At 45.4% G+C, this 18428-nt stretch overlaps 4 protein-coding genes across 5 annotated transcripts; 1 reads left to right on the top strand and 3 right to left on the bottom strand.

Moving 5' to 3' along the window:
• Positions 1-4431: 4431 nt before the first annotated feature.
• LOC136469875 (uncharacterized) lies at positions 4432-6497 on the bottom strand. Its single transcript, XM_066467901.1, has 6 exons — positions 6484-6497; positions 6117-6424; positions 5717-5803; positions 5567-5647; positions 4701-5457; positions 4432-4566 (listed from the first exon to the last, which is right to left on the bottom strand). Exons 1-5 carry the CDS (start codon positions 6495-6497, stop codon positions 5162-5164), a joined length of 786 nt encoding a protein of 261 aa, XP_066323998.1. The 3' UTR covers positions 4432-4566; positions 4701-5161.
• Positions 6498-7096: 599 nt separating this feature from the next.
• LOC136473510 (uncharacterized) lies at positions 7097-14292 on the bottom strand. Of its 2 annotated transcripts, XM_066471151.1 has the most exons (7): positions 13427-14292; positions 11763-11833; positions 8367-8446; positions 8195-8278; positions 8068-8133; positions 7305-7973; positions 7097-7211 (listed from the first exon to the last, which is right to left on the bottom strand). In XM_066471151.1, the coding sequence occupies exons 3-6, from the start codon at positions 8442-8444 to the stop codon at positions 7803-7805; spliced, it is 399 nt and encodes a 132-aa protein (XP_066327248.1). In that variant the 5' UTR covers positions 8445-8446; positions 11763-11833; positions 13427-14292; the 3' UTR covers positions 7097-7211; positions 7305-7802. The 2 variants fall into 2 exon arrangements, with proteins under 2 accessions (XP_066327248.1, XP_066327247.1); XM_066471150.1 differs by lacking the exons at positions 11763-11833; positions 13427-14292 and adding an exon at positions 11202-11256.
• Positions 12112-12950, top strand: LOC136473509 (uncharacterized). Its single transcript, XM_066471148.1, has one exon. The coding sequence runs from the start codon at positions 12390-12392 to the stop codon at positions 12930-12932; it is 543 nt and encodes a 180-aa protein (XP_066327245.1). The 5' UTR covers positions 12112-12389; the 3' UTR covers positions 12933-12950.
• On the bottom strand, positions 13468-14334 carry LOC136469874 (ethylene-responsive transcription factor ERF039-like). The gene has a single exon (XM_066467900.1). The coding sequence runs from the start codon at positions 14332-14334 to the stop codon at positions 13468-13470; it is 867 nt and encodes a 288-aa protein (XP_066323997.1).
• Positions 14335-18428: the final 4094 nt, after the last annotated feature.

Genomic DNA, 18428 nt, shown 5'->3' with positions numbered 1-18428 from the left:
CGGTCTTGTAGTTCACCTACACACAAGAGATTCAAGCTTTAGGGATCCAAGCTTGTTGAGGGCCCTTCACCTTCTCAACAAGTGACTTAGCCACCCAAATTTTCTTAGGCCTACTCTTGTTGGGGGGACCTAAGAACATGACTTTCATCTTTCCACTCGAATCTTTTCTAAGCATGTAGTGAGCATTGAAAGCAAAGGGTCTAGCATGCTTGGGCAAGGGTTGTGGTGGTGGAGTTTGACACTCATGAGCAAAATGGCCTTCTTGTCCACATTCAAAACATCTCTTTGGCTTTGGCTTTGGCTTTGATTGTTGGTGTTGAGCTTGAGCCTTCTTCTTCTCTACACTTGCCATATATCCAATGCCACTTCTATCCATCTTCATGACGGTATTCATGAGTAGCTCACTTTGGAGATGCTTGCCTCTAGCAAACTTGCTCAATCCCACCTTGAGATGCTCTTTCTCCATCTTGAGCTTCTTGTTCTCTTCCTTGAGAATATCATTGTTCTTCTCCTCCTTGAGTTTCTTGATTTCTTCTTTTAATTTCTCATTCTCAAGGATCACCTCTTTGTCATGATCAAGAGTTTCTAGCACAATGGTGTTGTGACTTTTCATCTCTTCAAGATCTTTCATGAGCTTCTCATTGTTACTCTTGAGCTTGACATACTCATTATAGTCATTGCATTCAACCACTTGCTTGCCCTTGCTACTAGATCCATGCTCAATGCTTTCATCAATTAAATCATCACATGAGGTAGCTATATCAATCTTAACAACATGGTTAGTAGCATCATGTGGCTCATTTGGTAAGAATTCTTGTGCAATAATAAGGGTATCATAATTGATCTTTAGAGTTGCATATTCATCTTTTAGCTTATTGTGACTAGTGATAAGCTCATTGTGTACCCACTCAAGTTTATCATTTTTATCTTTAAGCTCTTTCTTAGAAGATTTGAGCTCCTTGAGTTTGGATGATATAGAATCATTTGTTTCCTTGAGCTCATCATTAGCCTTTTCTAATGTATCACACTTAGCTAAGAGTGAATCATTTTTAGCATCAAGCTTTTCATTTGTAGCTCTACTCTTTCTAATGATCTTAGTATATTTTCTAAGTATTTTGACAAGATCATCATAAGTAGGTGAGTCATCATCATCGCTATCACTATCATCACTAGCATGTTCATCATCACTACTATCATCACTCTTAGTTACCTTGCGTTCACCTTTGGCCATAAGGCATAGGTGTGTAGAGGATGATGGCGATGGTGGTGGTGAAGATGCAAGATCAATAGCAATGGCGGCCACCTTTTCATCATCACTATCATCATCGGATGATCCACTTGATGAATCAATGTCCGTGAGCCAATCACCGACAATATAGGCCTTGCCACTCTTCTTCTTCTTGTAGAACTCCCTCTTTTTGCCATCTCTCTTCTTGTATGGCTTGTTCTTCTTCTTTTCATCTTCATCACTTGAATCATCTTTCTTGCCCTTGTTCTTGAACTTGTCTTTCTTGGGCTTTGTGCATTGATGAGCTAGATGACCAAGTTCGCCACAATTGTAGCAATCCATCTCGGAGATTGGCTTTCTTCTTGAGCTAGTGAAGAACTTCTTCTTTTTGCCATCAAATTTGATGCCACTCTTGTTTAGCCTTTTTAGCATCTTGGTGGTCTTTTTCACCATGAGGGCAAGGCTTTCTTCATCATCTTCATCACTTGAGCTCTCATACTCAAGTCTTGCTTTGCCCTTGTCTTGGCTAGCTTTGAATGCTAAGTCTTTCTCTTTCTTCTTTGTAGAGGATGAGCCATCTTGTGGTGTGATGTGCATGTACATCTCATGAGCATTGATCTTTCCCAAGATTTGTGTCGGTGTAGCGGCGGAAAGATCACCTTGATGTAGCACGGTCACAATGTGCCCATATTTGTCAATGGGGAGGACACTCAAGATTTTTCTCACAACGTCGGATGGTGACATTTGAGTGAGTCCAAGCCCATTGACTTCCTCTACAAGAACATTTAATCGAGAATACATCTCATTAGCACTTTCTTTGGGAAACATCTCAAAAGAATTTAGCTTTTTAATCACAAGATGATAGCGTTCCTCACGCTCACTCTTGGTTCCCTCATGGAGCGCACAAACATCCGACCATAGTGCATGGGCGTCTTTGTGGTTCCTTACACGATTGAACACATCTTTGCAAAGGCCTCTAAAGATGGTGTTGCGAGCCTTTGCATTCCATTTTTCATAATTTACTTCATCGCCTTGAAGTTGTGCGGCATTCCTAGGTGCGGGGAACCCTTGAGAGGCGGCTCTAAGAATTCCAACATCTAGAGCTTCTAAGTAAGCCTCCATGCGGATTTTCCAATATGGAAAATCATCTCCCTCAAAGATAGGAGGAGGACCATCCCCATGAGACATCTTGCTCTAAGCGATTAAGCTTAAAAACGTGAGCACGAGGCTCTGATACCAATTGAAAGGATCAAGATGCCCAAGAGGGGGGGGGTGAATTGGGCTAATTCTAAATTTTCTTGCAATAATCAAATCCTACGGATAGCCCAATTAACCCCTTGTGCCTAGAAAAGTGTTTATATCAAACTAATGCACAACAACCTCTCAACCTAAGTTCCAAACTTACTCTAGCAAGCAATTCTTATGGAAATGAAAACAAGTATTGAATTGCTCAAAGTAAATGCTCAAAGTAAGTGCTCAAAGTAAATAGAGAGAGAGAGAGGAACGCGGCGATGTTTTGCCGAGGTATCGGAGAGTCGCCACTCCCCACTAGTCCTCGTTGGAGCACCCGCGCAAGGGTGTAGCTCCCCCTTGATCCGCGCAAGGATCAAGTGCTCTCTATGGGTTGATTCTTCGACACTCCGTCGCGGCGAATCACCCAAAACCGCTCACAACTTGAGTTGGGTCACCCACAAGCTCCGCCGGGTGAACACCAAACTCCCAATCACCACCAAGCCGTCTAGGTGATGGCGATCACCAAGAGTAACAAGCACGAACTCTCACTTGACCACTGCGAAGCCTAATGAGAAGATGGATGCACTACTTTGCTACTCTTGATTTGCTAGTGAGGCTACTCTCTTGGATTCTCGAATCACAAACACCTCACTAGGACCTTGCTCTTCTTGGCACTCACAAACGTGTTTCTCAGCTGTTGGAATGAGCAAAAGATACTCCACTCACGAGTGGAGCTTCTATTTATAAGCCAGCCTGAAAAACGAACCGTTATGAGCTTCTGCGGGATGACCGGACGCTCCGGTCGTGATGACCGGACGCTCCGGTCAGTTCAACCCGCGAAACAGTTTTCAAGTGATGACCGGACGCTGTCAGGGTCTGGTCAGTACCTGACCTGGATGCGTCCGGTCGCTCTTGGATGCTTACTGTAAACGACCGGACGCTGGATACTCAGGGTCCGGTCACACTGACCGGACGCGTCCTGGTCACTCTTTTCCAAGTCTGGACCCTTACTGGAGTCGACCGGACGCTGGCCCTCAGCGTCCGGTCACATGACCTCCTAGCGTCCGGTCATACCAGACTTAATCCCCTTGGTCAAATGAACTGACCGGACCCTACGGCCAGCGTCCGGTCGCACCGGAGCCAGCGTCCGGTCAGTGTTTTGACCCTCCATTCACTTCCAACTTCCGAACATATGTGAATGAAGTTTGCTCCAAAGGATCTTAGGCATTCATAGGAGCTACCTAGAGCTAGTTTTAACAAGTGTGCACCACACCTAACTCACTAGACTCAACTAGGTCAAGCTACCCGTTCATACCCCCCTTCATAGTACGGCCAAAGGAAAAACAAAGTCCTAAACTACTCTAAGTGTCTCTCCAACTTCAATCGACACTTAGAACTAGTTATCCTTAACCTTGTCGTCCATCCTTTGAAAACCGAAACGATTTCCATCGTAGGGGCATGACAACCTCGATTGCCCAATCGATCTCTATTACCATGACCTAACTTAATTGTCTCTGCAAAACACACGTTAGTCATAGTAATCTTGTATTGACATTAATCACCGAAATCCAACTAGGGGTCTAGATGCTTTCAACAAGCTTTGCACTAGAAGAGCACCAAGAAACTTGACTTGAAAATGAATCAGACTCATTGGATAAACCATTACTTCTCAAACCTTTTCCAGAACAGCCGCCAACAAAAGAAACATATGCAAGGTTTGCAACAGGTGTTGCAACATGTTCCTGCAAACCAATAAACAACAAACACATCAAATTGTTCGAAAAGGATAGCAAAATACCATATTACATACAAACATATATAATATATCACAGTAGTTGATCAAATTCATCGTCAAACATACAAAATACAAACAGTATGCATAGTTCCATTGTACATGCCATCAGACAAAGATTAAAAGTGTTCCACACATTTACATAAAATAATATATAGTCCCATTCAAATAATATACAGTCCCATTTGTTTTAATAATAAAAATCATATTGCTTTCCCCTAGGAGTGATTGCAGCTAGAGGCAGAGGACCAACTGGCTTGTCGTCGCTGTCAGAATATTCAGTAAAAGGAACAGATTCCATACGAATATAGTCCTAGATAAAAAAAATAGTATTAGTCGCCAAGAAATACCAGGAAATAAGATAACACATAAGATAAGACAGACATAAAAATTCAAAATTTGAAGCTGAGGCAAAACAATAAACTCCATTCAAACAAAGATGCTTACACTTCCAACATTCTCATTTCTTTCGGCTTCAATAGGTTCCTCATTGCTCACATTAACACTTGAAGAAGGTGGAATCTCACTCATCTTATTAACCAATGTCCAACCTTGAGATCCAGAGGCAAAGTTGAAGAAGAAGGTGCTCTCAGATTAAAGCTAAAAAAAGAACAAGTAGAACAAATATGAGTTAAACCTATGAAAACAAAACAAGGCTGCAAAGTTAACTAGAACAATAGCATTAACTACAACTTACATTTCCACGAAATCCATCATGCAATATATGAACACCTTGGGTATCCTGTGAAGTAGATGATGGTTTAAACTGCACCTAATATTTGGAATTTAATTAGCTTACTTGTAGCACCAACAATTCAACAAGGACAAGATACAATTTTTTACTATCAAAGGACAATAGAGAAATTATCACGTCTAACTTGTAGTACAGATCGCCTGAACGACACAATTCAAAAAAGACAAGTGATAATTTTTTCTCTATGGAACCATAATAGACAAATAGGGGACTTGGAAGTCTTTTTATATGCCACACACTGAGACAAATAGGGGACTTGGAAGTCTTTCTCTATGGAACCACAAAAAAGACAAGTGACAGGATCATTTGATGTACTTCCCTTTCCATCTTTCTTGCGACCAATAGGGGACTTGGAAGTCTTTTTATATGCAACAAACCGAGTCCTCGAAGCCACACCGGTAGGAATAGGAGATGGAGATAAGTTCTTGTTCCTCTTGCTGGTCCTTGTACCTGCAACACCACCAAAAATTATAAAAGTAAATACCCAAAAGATATATATTGCCACAATATGAAGAAATGAACTCTAATCCTGAAACTGTCTTATAGAAAATTAACATACCTTGAGATGATGGCACGTTCGAATGGAGAACTTCAGTTAAAGGGGAAGAAGCATTCACTATCTTCTTCGCTTTCCTTGCACCTAATTCCACAAAAAAAATGAGCATAACAGGACAGGCAAGTACACAAGTTACTTAAATCCAAACAGTACCACAAGATGCTGAGTCTTGTGAACAGACAATTCTAGCTGATGGCGATGAAGTGTCTCTTTTCCTCTTCCCTTTCCTTGCAACTGACTCTGCAAATCAATAAATCCACAAACCAAGGATAAACAAGTCTTTCAATCCAAGCTCAAACAAATGAAATACATAATTTAATTCAATGCAACAACAAATAAAAAAAGAACTTCAGGTACGTTGACCTGCTGGGTCCTATGAACCAAGAATCTCAACAGATGGAGATGACAGATTTTGTTTCCTCTTCAAATTCATTTCACCTAATTCTACAAAAAACAAATCGCAAAGAAAGAAAATAAAAATTTTAGATAATAAAGAATCATTTCAATTCAATGCTAAAATAATAAAAACCCGTTCATCAAAAACAAATTGTACCATGAGCAGAAGAGTTGTTTGAGGAGATTATCTCAGTTGCCTGCGAAGTACAAAACTGAGTACCAACAGCATCATCATACAGACCATCTGATTTGATCTTCTCTGTCACAGATGCTTCTTCAGTCTTAGTCTCATGTACAACCCCAGATGGATCAACTGCTCCGACAGCTGCATTACTTGGAGGACCAGCCACTCTTTCATCTAAACAATCTCGTGGAACAGTACCGCGACCTAGAGAAGGCAGACACGGGGCAAAGGCACCATAGTCAACATTATCATGTGCTAGAGAGGGCACCCTGGTACCAGACCTCGCAGCATCATGAGCACCAGCAACATTATGATGAACTCCATCATCAGGATTCTGAGCCTTAGCACGTGCATCATAACCAACACCAGGGTATGCACGATGCATGTACGTGAACATCTTGGCAACAAGAAGGTCAGGGCTACAGTAACCATGCTTTGCCTGATGATCTTCGTAAAGCCTACACATGTGTAATTTGTCCTGTACAGACAAGATAATAGTACAATGTCAACCATGTCAAAATTGACTTTACATGAACAGTCAGCAAAAAATAAATGACAAGGAACCCACATCTGCTGGAAGAAAATGACAATGCTTATCTAAAAGTTTAAGCAATGCTTTGGTAGCATCTTCCGGCAGGTATTCTCCTGCATAGCATGTGTCATCAATTGATTTCACCTGCACGAAACATATCCCAGCTCAGACAGTGATCTCAAAAATATATAAACTCAATACAAGACTAACAAGACTACACAGCAAATCACAAGTATAAACGTATGTACTTTATCTCAATAACATCAGCAGCCATTCATATTCTCAGTTCTACATATATAATTTACTGTGGTCATAAATGACAAAAGAGGGCACCACCTTGGACAAATCACAAACTGAAACAACATATTCAGCATCTTCTACCAAGAACTTACCGGCCGCTTTTCCATAAATGTCACCGCAAACACGATCAAAAGAAGAAAATTGCTTGATCATGGACCCCTTCCAATGCTGGATCCTTGGCAGACTTTGGGTAACCGATTACTCTCTCCAAAGTTGATGAAATCAAGATAGTAACCCTACAAAACATTTCAAACAACATCACTAAAATCAAATCCAGATCAAACACAAATGACAGAATAAATGAAGGAAGCAAGGAAAAAAAGACATACAGCAAGGAAATATCGACAACCCCCGATGGTGCTTCTTCTCTTCTTTTTGTAGTTCGAAATAGAAGAAAAAATCCAATCATATACAAGCTTGGAGCAGTTCCACCCCATGACCCTCTCCTTAGAAACATCAATCAAGGGGGCCAAATAAAAAGGGCCGGGAAGGGTGCTGGAATTTGCACAAAGGAACGTTGACAGTGCAACCACCATGAAGTACTGGAAAACATCATCATCACATAAGGTATCTCTAAGCAGCTTCTGGCCAAATGTCTTGATAAGGGGTAGAGAGGACTCTTTGATTGCTGAAAGGAACTGGCTCTTTGTGGATTCAGAATGAGCCTGCCTAATATCTTCACCTTCCATTGGGAGGCCCAAGAATAGATGGGCTGACAATGTAGATAAGGGGATTATTTTCTCTCCTACAAGAAAATCACTACAGTTCAAGTCCAACTGATCACTGATCCATTGAATAAATCCCTTAGGTGCCGAACAACCATCATACTACAGTAAGATGCCAAATCCATGATCCCTGACTATGTCCTTCTTACGATCATCCAACTGGGCTATAATTTCACCAAAATACTTGCTGTTGAACCTGCTCCCTGCTCTCTCAGAAGTGCTTCTAGTACTAGTCGCTCTCCCTCTACCCCTCCCTCTCACAGACCTGGTACTCTGAAAACCAATGCAACAAACACACACATTAAACAACTTAGTCTATTCAGTCCACTTGAAGCACAACAAATAATAAACATGAGACAGAATGTACCATTCCAGCACATGTTTGGACACCATACTGACTTGCTTTCCCTTTAGAGTCAACAAACTTTGCAAACTGAAAAAGACAGGATGAGAATCAAACAATCAGAGAAAAATAGACTAAGTTCCGCAAATACCCCTGCAAAGGCCTCTTGCAGATGCTGGAACGTCTTCACCATTGATCTTGCATCATAACCCCCATCAACTTTGGTATTTGAGTCCTTAAAAAACCAAACAATCCATATCAGACAAAATATTTCACAATATAGCTTCCAAAATCAGCATCAACTGCACATAAAAACTTAGTACCTCTAGCTCATTCAGATCATCAGAGCTCGATTCATACTCATCCTCGTTACTATCATAAACATGATCTTCATCCTCCATGGCTACACAACCAGCAAACTATGATTATAAAATCAGTGACAACTTCAATAATGCAGCTTTGCATACACAAGCAAAATAAAGACACAGTAACAACAAAACGCCATATAAGGACTACTGCAAATGGAGGTTCACATAAAACCAAACAGGTACTTAACATCAACCCAATCCTCACATTACAAGGTTCACATAAGACAACTACAACAATACTACATATAAGGGACAATACTACATATGCTGAAAACTATAATTGCAGTGCCCTATAAGTGCAATTTACATTATCAGTAATTGCAAATTGTGAAACTCAATCTAAAATTTGCCTTATTTTCATCAGCAGTAGGTAATAATACTAACAGATAACTTGAATGCAGCACATTTCTCATTTTAGGGCAAACTAACTAACTCCAAACTAGAGTTCAGAGAGGACACACATAATAAGTATGAACAATGATATCTCAAGCACATGGATACAAGTATACAACACAAGCACAAGCACAAGCATACAATGCATACAAGGGTAACACTGAACCCTGAACCACACTAGTCTAGAGTAAAGGCACAAGTATATAATAGTGGCTACCATAGCAGGTTGCTAGGTTCAGACATATCTAAACCTCTGAACCTGAAAGAACTAAACCTTAATTTGCAATCAGACTGATCGAAATAGCGGACAACTCCCTACCAAAAGCTTCTTAAAGAAATAGAATATGACCACAAAAGTAATAACACAGAACATGACCAATAAAGGGTAGCTCACTTTACTTAGATTCAAGCAGCATTCTAGAACCCAGTTTATGTGTGTGATATCACAAATATCTTATAGATTCACTATACTTCCAGGAACAGGACTGAAGATATGTATGTCACCTCAGAAGAAAACTATGATCTCAGTACAGTTGAAGGGATCAACAAGTGGCAACAAGCACTACAGAAGATGGCTCAAATGAACCAGGTAATAGTTAAATTCACATAAGGCAATGGCCATCCATGGTTCAATTGGATACATGGTACATAGAATCTAACCGAGAAACACAGAAAACAAATCCACGCCACACGCAACATGTAGCGACAAATATGTTCCACCGCGAGTGAAAATGATGCATCAACACAAGACCTAACCAAAACAAAGTACTACAACAGATTGCACAGGGTAGTTTAGCACTATTGATGGATCAGGTCCACAAGATTTCCCTTTACATCTTGTCACCCACCAAATACCCATTTCCAAGCAAGGGAAAGGGATGTTCAAGTACCATTTCCTCATCAGGAGCTCTGACCACATAATCAATCAATCATCACGAAATCTAGACTGCCCAAACGCATGTCAATAGCTCACCGCCTCAGAATCAACACAAATTTTAAAACCCTGACATAGGCTGAAATCATAACCTACCAGAACCTACAATTGCTCAAAAGAACAGACAGACATCTCAAGAGAACAGACACAGCTATGTGCACGGTAGCCCACATAACACAGCAAGACAGACCAAGCTCTGCTTTAGATCTACAAGCTTGGCAGAACAATAGAATCCCTAAATTTTCAAAAAACTCACATAAGGCAATGGCCATCCATTGTTCAATTGGATACATGGTACACAGAATCTAACCGAGAGACACAGAAAACAAATCCACGCCACATGCTAACAATCCAAACAAAAACCCATCCAACTCCAAATCTACGCTGCAAAATCAAAGGGGATGCGCACCAACCACCGCAGCACTCACCACAAATGCCAGCGAGCTACCAACAGAGAGGCACAATGACATCTAATCCAACAAACCCTAATCCACACCAACGGTGCGATGAACCCTCTGAATCCACACACCACCAAACCCTAACATGAGCCCATCGAATCAAAATCACCAGATCCACACCACCAAATCGCAACCAAAATGGGTCAAAATAAAAGGAAGAGGGAGCCGTACTACCTGCTGACCTCCGCCGCGACGCACCCTCCGAATCAAAAAGTGAGGAAGAAGCCCGAGCAGACCTACGCCGTCGTCGTCGTCGTCGCCTTCGGCGTCGCCAAGGAGGAGGGAGAGAAAGGGAGAGGAAGCGAAATGGACAGGAGTGGACCGAGTGGAGCGGAGACTTCTCGGCAGGCGCAACGATCCAAAATTGAACAGTAAATGGGTCCTACATGTCAGCGACGGAGCGGGTGGAAAACAGAACGCACAAGCGCGCGCCGTCGATGCCCCATCCGACGGAGGACAAATCGCGTGTTCTCTCCAACAGAAACACGCGAGTGTCCTTTAGCAATGCCCTAAAAATTAGAATGAACTTCTTGCATTGCAACCAAGAGATTTTCACTTTCTTTGCTTTCTCGGATTGGGTGGAAATATTCGACTGGAATAGAAAAAGGAATACAGTCATTGTCGAGGATGTATAAGTTTGTTTGTACCAGTTATGTGTCATGTGTTAGACCTTAAGCAGGATCTCTAGGCATAGAACTAGCATGTCTATTTGCTATTGAATAAAACCATGAGTTCTAGAACATCTACCCACTGTTCGTCTAAACGGCCGTTTAGCTCGTTTACACACCGTTTAAACGCTACACGGTGGTACACCGTTTCTGTTTAATCGGTTGTTTTGACCGTTTAAACGGCCGTTTTTCCCGTTTAAACACCCGTTTTACCCAAATAATGGGCTAAACGGTAGGTGACCGACTGTTTACCATTTAGCGTTTAGGATAACACTGCATCTACCAGTGCAGTAGCAGTAGATAGAACGAGAGAAAGAGAGTGGTGAAGGGTGCAAACCTTCGGCCGCCTTAGATGAAGATGGGCTCGCCATCGCAGTGCTTGGCGATAACCCAGTGGCGGTGTCGAGTCGAAGGGCGGTGGTGCAGTAGCGGTTGCAGGGCAGCCCGGCGACGTAGCAGCCCCTCGGTGTAGATGCAGAGGCGGTGGCGGCGCGGCTGGTGGCTTCCCGTCACTAGCTGCGCCCCTCTAGATAGGATTAGGGATTTCGGTGGGGAACTGTAGCTCAGGCCAACCTCGTACTCAGAGCCGCCGGCCCCCACCTCTATTTATTGCACAGTGTGACAGGGGCCCTCCTGCCATAGTGGGCTGGGCGCCCCCGATCAGGACGCGGATCAAAGGCCCAACTGGGCCTTTGGGCCCAGTTTAAGATTAGAGATCAATCTAACATCATGTTCTCGTTGATTCAATGTTGGACTGCATCATTTATCGAAATGGCCCCTTTATTATTGAATTTCATATCAAGGGTTCAGGCATGCCACAGTGGGATGCATGTAAACGATTGAATAAAGAAACTTACATTTCTTGTCATTAGCATAAAAACAAGCAGTCTTTACTAACCTGCTTTGAAGTTCCAACAAAGACTATTAACGGGCCGTGCCTGCAGATCTATGATAGGTATATATCACTACCTGGAACAGTAATAAGACACTGTTACTATACATACAAGTTACAAGGAAAGGTTGATAGGTTAACAAGAACTCACATGTACACATAATCAATAATGGAAGGTAGATACTAGATATGTTGATTCTTGTGCTTCTTGTGACACCACAGTCCACACGGCATGCATGCATAAGTGCATAACACTGCAGATTCAAAACTATCGGTACATTGTACCTAAGTAAATTCACACACACACACAGCAGCACGCACAGTCGTCACTACTCTGTTATGTGACAACTAGAGCTTAGTAGCTAGATGTTTATCAGTCTTCAGAAAAAACTCGCACCTAACCTCTACCAGCATGCCTTCTCAGTGCCCAAAACTACAAACAAAAAAGACCCACTCCGGCAACAGATGAAAAGAGAAGTAGATAACCTGAGCTAATTAACACAACGTGCAGTACTGCTGTCTTCACTATTTAAGCAGCACTGCATGATGTGTGGCTGAGCATCGATCGTTGCCCAAATTAAGGCCAAATAATCAAGCACAGCAGCCTCACGCACACACAGAGAAAAGAAAAGCATGCACATGGAGAAGGCTCTGGCCCTAGTTCTACTGGTGTCAGCTGGCCTGCTCCTGAGCGGGCACCAGCCGGCGAGCGCTCAGGTGTTCTGTCGGTCTCAGTTCAACCTGGCCAACGAGGCGTGCAGCATGCGGAATTTCATCCCGGGCCCCGGGGTGAGGCGCGGGGCCCTGCCGCGGCAGCAGCAGCTCAATGAGACGACGACGACGTCGACGTCGTCCACGGCCGCCGCCACCGTCGCCAGCGACGTCAGCCAGCAGGGGCTGCAGTCCCGGAGGGGCGACGATGATGACGACGACGACAGCCACGGCGGCGGGAGGCGGTCCCGGCACCGGCACCAGCACCGGCACAGCGAGGAGGGGGAGGGGTCGGACCCGCGCGACACCGCGTGCTGCCGCAGGCTCATGGGCCTCGACAACTCGTGCGCCTGCCAGGCCACCGCACGCCTCCCGCCCTTTATGAACTCCGTCAGGCACGTCGTCACGCTCACGCCCGTCGAGGGCTGCGAGATCTCCTTCGAATGCCCTGGCCCGCTCTTCTAAGCCCAGAAGACATCGCCGGCCGCCGTCGTGTCTCGATCGCCTCATCTAATGGATCGATGGATTATGGTTAATAACTTAGGATATATCAATTTTAGTTATAATATGTTTCCTATTAATCATCAGATATAATACTTGTGATATTGTGAATTCATAGTAAAGTCAAACAGAATAAATGAGATTTGCATGCAGGACTCTGTTGTGATCAAAATTTAGATTACATGTTATTCCATCAACATTACAGTTGCACGCAAAGATTAGTTAGAAATTGAAGTCATCATTTTCTCATCAGAAAGAAAAAAAATGGAAATATTGGATACCAAATCCTAACAGATACTAGCGATTAGTTGGGCGTAAAACTTGCAAATACATTGACTTTCTACTCACGGAAAATCTTGCGATGGCATTGCGAAAGTTACTGAGAAGGTTTATTGCCATTGAATTTGTACAGATCGATCGAAAGAATTACGAATTGTACTGAAAACATTTACACTTACTTGTCATCTTGTTGTTGATGCATGCATGCATATACTGTTCGTCACAAGAAACCATCAAACAGCGACAAATCAGCAGGATCAAAGTCCATGCTTCCATCCGAGAACGGCAATGGCAGGTGTCCAAGATCAGCTAACCCTACAAGTTCATCGTCCGCGGGCTCGTCCGCCCAGAACGAATGAACACTCGGCAGCGCATCATCAGTATGCGGTTCCGCATTCTCGAACCCTGTCGGGGGCGCTGGCACCAGCCGCGGCGGCGGCGACGCCGACGTGGAGGACGAGACACATGGCGCACTCGCAGGCGCAGGCGCGGACGGCAACGGCGGCAGCGTTATCCCAGTCGCCGCCAAAGCCTGTACAATCTGTCGCTTCTCAGTATCAGGCGGTGGATGTGGATGTCGTTGTCGATGTGGATGTGATGCTCTCTGTGAACGCCAGCAGCGCGGCCATGGCCGCGCTCCAACGCCGGCAGCGGCAGCGGCAGGCCACAGCGCCGACGGGACAAACTGTTTCTCGAAATCGTCGTACGCGGCCTTGGCCTCCTCCTCGGTGGCGAACGTGCCGATCCAATGCCGGGCCTTGTGTCTGTGGCTCCGAAACTCCGCTGCCCACCGACCAGGCTGCCGCTCGTACACGCCGCGGCACCGCTTCATCACGGGGGCCGAACTGACGACGGCGCGCTCCCGGCAGCTCGCCGACGACGATCGGATTGCTTGCCTTTGTTGCGAACCACAGCCACCAGGGTTCTTCCTGGCGCTGCTGCTGCTGCTGCTGCTGCTACTGCAATGCAAGATTACAATCTTTGTCTTGCGGCCACAGGAAGCGGAACTCGCATCCTCGCCGGAGTCTGAATCGGTTGCATCAGGATCGGAGAAGGAGATCCGGATCCTCCTCCTCCGAACTTCCATGCCTCCAACTCGAATCCTGCTAAATTTCCTCGTACAAGAAGACGTCTACGACCGAAAAGGCGGAGGGATCGGAGCCGGAGGCGGCTCCGCGGCAAACAGGAGGGAGTGGCGCATCGGATGGCCAGCCCAATTAAACTCGCCGCGTAATGTTTCTTCTGTTGGGCCGGGTCCGTTTTGTCCAACAGGTGAGTCAGAACGCCCGCACATTCAACTCCACTCGCGATCCAAATCGTTAAGGGCGTGTTCGGTTTGGCCGGTTTAGCCCGGAATGCAGCCCAATCCGGGCGGATTGGAACGGCCGGGAATGGAGTCAAGCATGACTTGGATTCGCTGTTCGGTTAGATCTGGTCCGGAATGGAAATAGGCCCGGTTCGGTTTTCCCCCCTCTGCTCACGGCCTAGATTCATTCCCCACCTCGTCCCCTCCGGAACGGAGCCTGGCCACTCGCTCGGATTGAGTGACATGGGTGGAATCACTCAAACCGGGCCTGGAAGTAATCCTGGCCAGGATCCAATCCGACTAAAACGAACGAGGCCTAAGTGGATCGGTAATGCTGTAAACGTCCATCCGACCGCCCAGACCCTCCTCGTCTGCGTACTCGTTCATATCTGCTCACTTGCTCCTATCCGTTCGCCTACCACCTCCAATGTCAGGCGCGGCGCGCGACCGCCTTCGAGGCGCAGCGCTCGGCCACCGACCCTGACAGGCTACTCCGGCGCACCCAGGGCGTGCTGGCCTAGGCCGCCGATCAAGTGCTCGCCTAGGGGTGCTCGCGCAGATGCTCGCCCAGGGTGCTCGCGTGCCTGGCGCAGGTGCTCACCTAGGCCGTCGAGCGGCGTCGAGTTCTGCAATTCGTCTAAGCAGCAAGGTGACATTACGCATTGAAAAATCATGTTGCAAGAGTATGTTTCAAGTGTTTCAGATGTTTCATCTGGATGTTGCAAGTGTTACATGTGGATGTTGCAAAACTAGATCGGGATGTTACATATGTTGTAACAGTTGTACACGTGTGTTGCAAGTGTATATCCCCAATGTTTTATCTATTTTTTGTACACGTATATTACAAGTGTTTCACACGCATGTCTCAAGTGTTTCATTTCTTTTGTATGTTGCAAGTGTTGCATCTGGATATTTTAAAAGTAGGTCGGGATATTGCGCATGTGGCAATGGTGTTTCAACTGTATGTCCCAAATGTTTCACCTGTTTTAGACGTATGTTGCAAATGTTTCATCTGGATGTTGCAAAGGTAGATCTGATGTTTGAATATTGTAGTGGGACCCACTTGCCATAGTGTAGGATGGAGATGACGACTAGAAGGGGGGTGAATAATCATTTCTAAAACTTAATCGTGCCGGCTAACCGAAACAAGTGCCGAATTAAATCTATCGGTCTAGCCAAGACTATACCCCTCTATCTATGTTCTCTAGCACCTTGCAAAAATCCTAATTAAGCAATTAAGGTGCCGGGCTAGCTAGAGCTCACCTAACCAATTCTAGAAGTAAGGTCACACAAACCTATACCACTAGTACTTTAAGCAACGAGGGAGCTCCTACATATGCTAGTAAGCAAAAGCATAAAGCTCCTAAGCTCACTAGCAATGCTCAATAACAAGGCAATCAATACCAAATTAGAGAGCGCAAATGCTTAGCTACACAAACTAAGCAATGTGACTAACAAGGTTACACAAACCAAATTAGCCATGTAAGGGAGCTACTTGTATGCTACACAAGCAAGAAGGTAACTAGTGAGCTACACAAGCTAACTAATTACAAAAGCAACTACACAAGCACAATGTATATGAAAGTAATTACAAGTTTTTGTAAGAGGATTGCAAACCTACGGGAAGAATAAAGTTGACACGGTGATTTTTCTTCTGAGGTTCACGTGCTTGCTAACACGCTAGTCCCCGTTGTGTCGACCGCTCACTTGCTGGTTTGACGGCTAATTGGCATCACCCGCCAAGCCCGCACGTCGGGCACCGTAAGAACCTACCCCGGAAGTGAGGGTAGCTCAATGACACGTTTTACTAGAGTTATTCTTCACGGCTCCCACGGGGTGAGCATAATGCCCCTTACAAAGCTCTTTTTCGGAGCACCACACAAGCTTCTTGCGGGTTTCGACGGAGACCACCACCAAACCGTCTAGGAGATGGCAACCTCCAAGAGTAACAAGCACCACCGGCTTGCAACTCGATCACCTAGTGCCACTCGATGCAACCTCACGATGCAATCACACTAGAATCACTCACTCATTCAATCGGATGAACACTATCAAGTTAGAGTGAGTTAGAGGGCTCCCAAGCACCATCACATAAGCCACCAAGGCTCTAGTGTGCTCAGCAATCAGCCCAAGGCCGAGACCCCTTTTATTTATAGCCCCCACAAAAATAGAGCCGTTGTACCCCTTCACTGGACACAGCTCGGGGCGACCGGACGCTCCGTTCAGATCGACCGGACGCATCCTGCCAGCGTTCGGTCAACGGATGCACGCCATGTGTCGCCTCCGTTCAACCTCAGTCGCTTGATCTCAACGATCAAATGATGACCGAATGCAGCACAGTGCCAAGACCGGACGCACCTCTACCGAGTCTAGTCATTTCCAGAGAGGTTCCATTCACGACCGGACATGTCAGTTTGATCACGATCGGACGCAGGACCCTAGCGTCCGGTCACTTCTAGTAAGGTTCCACTCATGACTGGACGCGTCCGGTCATTCCTGATCGGACTCACCCACCGTCCGGTCACTCACTGTCTCCTTTATGCGCCGCCACATCAGCACGACCGGATGCTGAATAGTGTTCCGCCAGAGTCCGTTCACCTGCGTCCAGTCAAGAGGCCGAGGGCGGCCTTCACTGCGCGCCATTGACCGGACGCAGGACCCCAGCATCCGGTCACTGCATGACCAGCGTTCGGTGCACTCTGTGAAACCCTGTCTTTTCTGTACAGGGCGTCGGTGACACTCCGTCGATGAAGTTTCGAACCCTTTTCTTTACCAAGTTGATTCACGTCAACTACAACTTCTCCTTTGTAAATGTGCCAACACCACCAAGTGCACACCACCATGTGTATGTGTGTTTAGCATTATCACAATTATTTTCCAAAGGATCAGCCACTCAACTTGCCACGCCACTCGATCCTAGCAACGATGCAAAGTTAGATCACTCAAGTGGCACTAGATGACCGATATGCAAACAAGTTTGCCCCTCTTGATAGTACGGCCGTCTATCCTAAACCCGGTCATCTTCTCTATACACCTATGACCGGTAAAATGAAATGCCCTAGGTTATACCTTTGCCTTGTGCATTCCATTCCATCTCCTCCAATGTGAATGCAACACATGCACCAACACGATCAACAATGATATGATCCACTTCATATCATCACGTGATCATATTGGTTCATCGATCTTGACTTCACTTGCTTTTCATCGTTGCCTTCGTCCATCGGTGTCAAGTCTTGCTCAAGCTTTACCGCCACGCGGTCCATCGCTCCAAAACCTCCGACTTGCCCTTCACGCTTGCAACCGGTCCATCAAGCCAAGTCATGTCTTGATCTTCTCCACCTTGATCACAAGACTCAATGTCATGTCTCATGTGCAATGAGCTCCTTCATCATCATATTTATGAGCTTTGCAACATCTCCAAGCCATTTTCATCTTCATGGCATATGTTGTTCACACATATGTACATGTGGACTAATCACCTGTGTATCTCACATAAACATAATTAGTCCACCTAGGTTGTCACTCAATTACCAAAACCACACAAGGACCTTTCACATAGTCATCTGCTTGTAGCTACTGGGCCCGCGTGCATGCGTGTGGAAGTGGAGGGCACGAACGACAGGCGCGGGAAATGAGATCGAGAGTAGGCACAGATCGAGCCATGCGCGGGAAACGGAACAGCGTGCCCCCCCCCATGTGGGCGCGCAGGCAGACGCAGCTGGCGCAATCGTCTGGACGCTAATGCCCGGATTAGACATCCGGACGCTAGCAGTTACATTCCTATATGGTGCACGGATGAGGCCGCCTACTGGCGGATGGAGGATGGCGACTGGCCAGGCCGAGGGCATCACCATAGGCACATTTGAAGGGAT

This window comes from Miscanthus floridulus, chromosome 8 (genome assembly GCF_019320115.1).
Source record: "Miscanthus floridulus cultivar M001 chromosome 8, ASM1932011v1, whole genome shotgun sequence".
Classification (NCBI taxonomy): domain Eukaryota; kingdom Viridiplantae; phylum Streptophyta; class Magnoliopsida; order Poales; family Poaceae; genus Miscanthus; species Miscanthus floridulus.
This window is presented reverse-complemented; position numbering and strand designations above follow the sequence as displayed.

Bases quoted from the DNA above. Each gene is read 5' to 3' on its own strand.
- LOC136469875 (XM_066467901.1), bottom strand. The intron at 5,648-5,716 runs GTACTGTTTGGA...TTGTGGAATTAG, and splicing joins ACAAGACTCAGCATCTTGTG to GTGCAAGGAAAGCGAAGAAG. The intron at 5,458-5,566 runs GTATGTTAATTT...GTGGTGTTGCAG, and splicing joins GAACGTGCCATCATCTCAAG to GTACAAGGACCAGCAAGAGG.
- LOC136473510 (XM_066471150.1), bottom strand. From the start codon at position 11,235: ATGGCGAGCCCATCTTCATCTAAGGCGGCCGAAG. The intron at 8,447-11,201 runs GTTTGCACCCTT...CTGGTTGTGTAG, and splicing joins TTCATCTAAGGCGGCCGAAG to CCATGGAGGATGAAGATCAT. The intron at 8,134-8,194 runs GTATTTGCGGAA...TGTCTTTTTCAG, and splicing joins TGCAAGAGGCCTTTGCAGGG to TTTGCAAAGTTTGTTGACTC.
- LOC136473509 (XM_066471148.1), top strand. From the start codon at position 12,390: ATGCACATGGAGAAGGCTCTGGCCCTAGTTCTACTGGTGTCAGCTGGC.
- LOC136469874 (XM_066467900.1), bottom strand. From the start codon at position 14,334: ATGGAAGTTCGGAGGAGGAGGATCCGGATCTCCTTCTCCGATCCTGAT.